Source organism: Tupaia chinensis, unplaced genomic scaffold (assembly GCF_000334495.1).
Source record: "Tupaia chinensis unplaced genomic scaffold, TupChi_1.0 Scaffold000201_1, whole genome shotgun sequence".
NCBI classification, from domain to species: Eukaryota; Metazoa; Chordata; class Mammalia; order Scandentia; family Tupaiidae; genus Tupaia; species Tupaia belangeri.
The window spans coordinates 2,001,264-2,007,623 of NW_006159676.1; the positions used below are offsets into that span (position 1 = coordinate 2,001,264).

Genomic DNA, 6,360 nt, shown 5'->3' on the forward strand with positions numbered 1-6,360 from the left:
GGGCTAGCCCAGCCATCCATGACCAACATGGCGGCCCCAGGGCTAGCCCAGTCATTGATGACCAACATGGTGACTCCGAGGCTCGACCACCCATCTGAAGCCAGTGAGGGTGTTCCAAGGCTAGCCCAGCCATCTGCGGCCAGTAGGGGGTCCACAAATCTAGCCCAGCCACCTGCTATCAAGCGGGTGGTCTCAGGGCTTGGTCAACTACCTATGGCTAGTGGTGTGACTCCCAGCATCAGTCAGTCATGTCTATACAGTGGGGGGATGTCTAGTCTAGATCAACCATCAATGCCCAGGGGGGTGACCCCCTATGAAAGTCACTTGTCTATACCCAGTGGGGTGACGCCCAGCCTAGATCACCTGTCTAAACCCAGTGGTGTGGCCATCAGTCTAGGTCACCCGTCTATACCCAATGGGGTGACCTCCAGCCTAGGTCACCCGTCTATACCCAGTGGAGTGGCCTCTGGCTTAGGTCACCCATCTAGACCCAGTGGGGTGGCTTCTGGCCTAGGTCACCCATCTAGACCCAGTGAGATGTCTTCAGGTCTAGGTCACCCATCTCTACCCAGTGGCATGGCCTCTAGCCTAGATCACCCGTCTACACCCAGTGGGGTGGCCTCAAGTCTAGGTCACCTGCCTATACCCAGTGAGGCGTCCTCTGGTCTAGGTCACCCGTCTATACCCAGTGGGGTGGCCTCCAGCCTAGATCACCCGTCTACACCCAGCGAGGCGTCGTCTGGTCTAGGTCACCCGTCTATACCCAGTGGGGCGGCCTCAGGCCTAGGTCATTCGCATATACCCAACGGCATGGCCTCCGGCCGGGGTCACCCGTCTACACCCAGTGGTGTGTCTTCGGGCTTAGGTCACCAGTCTGTAACGAGGGGCATGGCTTCTGGCCTAGGTCACCCATCTATACCCAGTGGGGTGACCTCCAGCCTAGGTCACCCGTCTATACCCAGTGGGGCGGCCTCAGGTCTAGGTCATCTGTCTACACCCAGTGGGGCGTCCTCAGGTCTAGGTCATCCGTCTACACCCAGTGGGGTGACCTCCAGCCTAGGTCACCCGTCTATACCCAGTGAGGCATCCTCAGGTGTAGGTCACCCGTCTAAACCCAATGGGGCGGCCTCAGGTCTAGGTCACCCATCTACACCCAGTGGGGCAGCCTCAGGTCTAGGTCATCTGTCTACACCCAGTGAGGTGGCCTCCGGTCTAGGTAATCTGTCTACACCCAGTGGGGCAGCCTCAGGTCTAGGTAATCCGTCTACACCCAGTGGGGTGACCTCTAGCCTAGGTCACCCGTCTATACCCAGTGGGGCAGCCTCAGGTCTAGGTCATCTGTCTACACCCAGTGACGTGGCCTCCAGTCTAGGTAATCCGTCTACACCCAGTGGGGCGGCCTCAGGTCTAGGTCATTCGCATATACCCAATGGCATGGCCTCCGGTCTAGGTAATCCGTCTACACCGAGTGGGGTGGCTTCTGGCCTAGGTCACCCATCTATACCCAGTGGCATGGCCTCCAGAATCTATACCCAGTGGGGTGGCCTCCAGTCTAGGTAATCCGTCTACACCCAGTGGGGTGGCCTCCAGTCTAGGTAATCCGTCTACACCCAGTGGGGTGGCCTCCAGTCTAGGTCATCTGTCTACACCCAGTGAGGCGTTGTCTGGTCTAGGTAATCCGTCTATACCCAGTGGGGCGGCCTCAGGTCTAGGTCATTCATATATACCCAGTGGCATGGCCTCCGGCCGAGGTCACCTGTCTACACCCAGTGGCATGTCATCTGGCCCAGGTCACCAGCCTGTGACCAGGGGCGTGGCTTCTGGCCTAGGTCACCCGTCTACACCCAGTGGGGCAGCCTCCAGACTCAGTCACCTGCCTATACCTGGCGGAGCATCCTCTGGTCTAGGTCACCCGTCTATACCCAGTGGGGCGGCCTCTGGTCTAGGTCATCTGTCTACACCCAATGGGGCGGCTTCTGGCCTCAAAAACCCATCTATACCCAGTGGCGTGGCCTCCAGACTAGGTAATCCATCTACACCCAGTGGGGTGGCCTCAGGTCTAGATCACCAGTCTGTAACCAGGGGTGTGGCTTCTGGCCTAGGTCACCTGTCTACACCCAGTGGGGTGACCTCCAGCCTAGGTTATCCATCTATACCCAGCGGGGTGGCCTCAGGTATAGATCATCTGTGTATACCCAGTGGCACGGCCTCCGGCCTAGGTCACCTGTCTATACCCAGCGGCGTGGCTTCTGGCCTAGGTAACTCGTCTATACCAAGTGGGGTGACCTCCAGCCTAGGTCACCTGTCTATACCCAGCGGCGTGGCTTCTGGCCTAGGTAACTCGTCTATACCAAGTGGGGTGACCTCCAGCCTAGGTCACCTGTCTATACCCAGCGGCGTGGCTTCTGGCCTAGGTAACTCGTCTATACCAAGTGGGGTGACCTCCAGCCTAGGTCACCTGTCTATACCCAGCGGCGTGGCTTCTGGCCTAGGTAACTCGTCTATACCAAGTGGGGTGACCTCCAGCCTAGGTCACCTGTCTATACCCAGCGGCGTGGCTTCTGGCCTAGGTAACTCGTCTATACCAAGTGGGGTGACCTCCAGCCTAGGTCACCTGTCTATACCCAGCGGCGTGGCTTCTGGCCTAGGTAACTCGTCTATACCAAGTGGGGTGACCTCCAGCCTAGGTCACCTGTCTATACCCAGCGGCGTGGCTTCTGGCCTAGGTAACTCGTCTATACCAAGTGGGGTGACCTCCAGCCTAGGTCACCTGTCTATACCCAGCGGCGTGGCTTCTGGCCTAGGTAACTCGTCTATACCAAGTGGGGTGACCTCCAGCCTAGGTCACCTGTCTATACCCAGCGGCGTGGCTTCTGGCCTAGGTAACTCGTCTATACCAAGTGGGGTGACCTCCAGCCTAGGTCACCTGTCTATACCCAGCGGCGTGGCTTCTGGCCTAGGTAACTCGTCTATACCAAGTGGGGTGACCTCCAGCCTAGGTCACCTGTCTATACCCAGCGGCGTGGCTTCTGGCCTAGGTAACTCGTCTATACCAAGTGGGGTGACCTCCGGCCTAGGTCACCCGTCTATACCCAATGAGAGAGCCTCCAGCCTAGGTCACCCGTCTATACCCACTGGGGTGTCCTCCGGCGTAGATAACACGTCTACACCCAGTGGCGTGGCTTCCAGCCTAGGTCACCCATCTACACCCAGTGGGGTGGTCTCGGACCTAGGTTACCTGTCTACACAGAATAGGGCAGCCTACGGCCTAGGTCACCTGTCTACACCCAGTGAGATGACCTCCAACGTAGGTCACCCGTCTGTACCCACTGGCGTGGTTTCTGGCCTAGGTCACCCGTCTCCACCCACTGGTATAGTTTCCAATCTAGGTCACCCGTCTATACCCAGTGGGACAGCCTCCAGCCTAAGTCAGCCATCTGCACCCAGTGTGGTGGCTTCCGGCCTAGGTCACCCACCTATGCCCAGTGGGGTGACTCCCCACCTTGGTTACCCACCTGTACTCAGCGGGCTGTCCCCTCCACTCTGCCAGCTGCCTCCGTTTTGCACAGTGGCATATCGGCTCCCCGACGTGTCTGTGGCCTGCCAGGAGACCCAGTGGCTGCCTCAGCCCTCTGTGGTCACCAGGTTGACTGCGAGGTCATCCCAGCCCCTGGTGCTCTATGGGACAGGTCAGTGCGTCTCTCGGCCAGACTGGGCCTCCGAGGAGGACTCAGATCTGCCGTCCTCCTGGGTGCACGCCGTGGCTCCCGGCCTGTGTCAGCCGTCTGAGTTCGTTTCAATAGAACCGTGTCCACCCCATCCCTGTGTGGCCAGTAGCGTGGCCCAGGGGCAAGGTAATAAGCTAGACCCAAACCTCCAGGGCTCTAAGTTCAGGGAGCTGTCCCTTGGGTCCCACCGGCCCCTTGGCATGAAGGGGATAGCCCTGAGTGGGTGTCGCTCTGTGGTCACCGTCTCCACGCCCGATCTCTGCCACGCGTCTACAGAGGACTGTTGTCTGACCCAGGGACCCAGTTTATCCCAGGGGACCCTATATAGGGACAGGACTACTAGCATGTCACAGGAACGGTTAGCTGCCAGCGTGTCCCTAAATAAGCCTCAGGGGACCACGTCTGCTCCGGCAGCTGCAAGCACCTCGTGGGGAAACGCAACCACTGATGTAGGTCAAGGTCAAACTCAGGGGGCCGGCAGCCTGGTGCCTGCTCCATCCCCCGTCTCGGAAGTGGGGGTCCCTTTGACTCATGGGGTTCCCAAGATAGACCCCAGCCTCCCTTTGGATCATCAACGCACTTCTGCACCGTCCGTGGACCCGTCCACTTCTCGATATTCCCATAGAATCCCTTGGGACTCTGCAGTGGGCGTGTCAGCAGGGTCCGTGGCCTCAGCCAAGTCCCCGTGGATTGCGTCCAGTGACCTGGATTCTAGTTTTCCAGCGGGGTCTGTGCTCAGGGGTGTAGGGCAAGGCCTTCCTGCAGCGTCTGTGACCCCCGGTCTCATAGCCCCCAGTCCCGGCATGGAGAAGGTAAATCTGACCATCGTCCCCACGGCTTCCGTGGCCACGCCCATCCTGCCCCGGGGTTCCCCTGGAATGGGCACGACCATTGCTCTGGGGACCTCCGGCGTGATCCTGAACCTCCCGCAGGGCTCTATGCTGATTGGGATCACCCCTCGTCCTTCCCAGGGAGCCCCAGCTGGGGAGGGGTCCGCGGTACCTCTCCAGACATCCCACGTCGCCAGCGTGGCTCGTGCCCACGCTTCCGGTTTGAAAGCTGGTGGCTCAAACAAATTGCTATCCCAGCTGCCCACGGTGCTGTCGAGAGCCTTAGAATTTAGCCAAGATATTGGGGTGACGTCCGTGGGCGACCCAGAGGCCCAGCCGCAGATGGAGCTGGGCGGGTTAGCCAAGGCCACCTCTCAGATGTCGCTGTCCAGTGCAGAGTCTGAGAGATCCGTGGTGCTCGAGGCCACCCCGTGGCTACACCCTGGTTCCTCGGGAATCGAGGCTGAATACCACCGCGGGCAGTACAAGCAGGAAAGTCTTCCAAAAGGCCAAACGCCATCGGTCAGGCAGGTGGCTTCCAATCCAACCCACAGGGATGTCTCTGTCCCTTTTCAGCCTCTAAGTCCGGTCGAGCACCCCGTAGCCAGCCACATCACCCCGACTCTGCAGCCAACTTCTGCAGCTGGCGTGATCCCTCGCGAACAGACCCGGTCTAAAATGAGTAGACCCTCAAATCAGTCCCTAGCTCCCGCGGTCACCGAGACCCCCTCTGCTTTGTCCCCAAAGTCTGTGGCTCACGTTGGACCCCAAAGCCATTCCCAGGGGACAGTGGCTTCTGCTGCAGGCTCGAGGTCTCCCCTGCTGGCTCACAGCAGTACTGTGGCACCCAACGTGCGTAGGAGTTCTGTGGCCGGGGTGGTGACCCCGAGTGTTTCTCAAAGATCGGTAACCCCCAACGTGGTGTCTCAAGTGTCACCCTATCTGTCCTCGGCTAGAAACGTCAGATCTAGTCACTCTCCCATGAAATCTGTCCCCAGCGTGGTCCAGAAACCAGAGTCAGGGGTACCCACCCATCGTAGCCACTCTCAGCCCCTCGGCCTTAGAAAATCCTACAGGTCTCTGCACGGCAGTATCGTTTCTGAACTTCTAGAAGGTTCCGGGGGGAAGGCTCTGCTCCCACCTCCGGTGCAGAAGCACACAGCCCGGTCCCCGGGGAGTGACAAAGCTTCCCCTGTCACGCCCACGCCCGGTTTAACTCCCATTCTCCACACTAGCAGTGGGGCCCACGGCCACGCCATCCCTAAGCTCACTCAGGGGATTCGGAGAGTGTCTCTGGGTTACGAGTCTTCACCCAGTGGCTCCCGGAGGCCCCTCGTGGACCCAGAGACCTCGCTGAGCGCGGAGGCCTTAGGGGGTTCCATGATGGCTCCCAAGGCATTACTGACTCCCCCTGTACTCCAGGGCCCCGGGGACACTAGCATAGCCAGTGGCCAAGTGTGGAACGCAGCGGCCCCCAATGTAGCAGTCAGTCCCATGGACCACGCGGCCACTCCCCGGGAGCCGGCCAGGGCCACCGTCCCGTGGGCCGCCGGGGGCAGAGAGGCGGCGGTGGATCGCAGGCAGCCGGGAAGCCTGGTGCGCACCACCACCGTGGAGGAACTGATCATCCGGGCGGTGACCGTCATCCAGGCGTCCGTGCGTGGATATTTGGTGCGCCGCACCGTCAGGGTGTGGCACCGACGGGCCACCATCATCCAAGCTACCTGGCGTGGCTACTGCGTGCGGAGGAACCTGGCCCGGCTCTTTAAAGCCGCCACGATCATCCAGGCTTTCTGGAGAGG

At 60.1% G+C, this 6,360-nt stretch overlaps 1 protein-coding gene across 1 annotated transcript in view; it reads left to right on the plus strand.

Annotated features, from left to right (window-relative positions):
- Positions 1-6,360, plus strand: part of IQCN (IQ motif containing N) — a 22,572-nt gene that overhangs the window by 14,535 nt on the left and 1,677 nt on the right. The window contains exon 4 of the mRNA XM_027771275.1: positions 5,981-6,355. Within this exon, the coding sequence (XP_027627076.1) occupies positions 5,981-6,355 (375 nt within the window). The remainder of the gene's footprint in view (positions 1-5,980; positions 6,356-6,360) is intronic.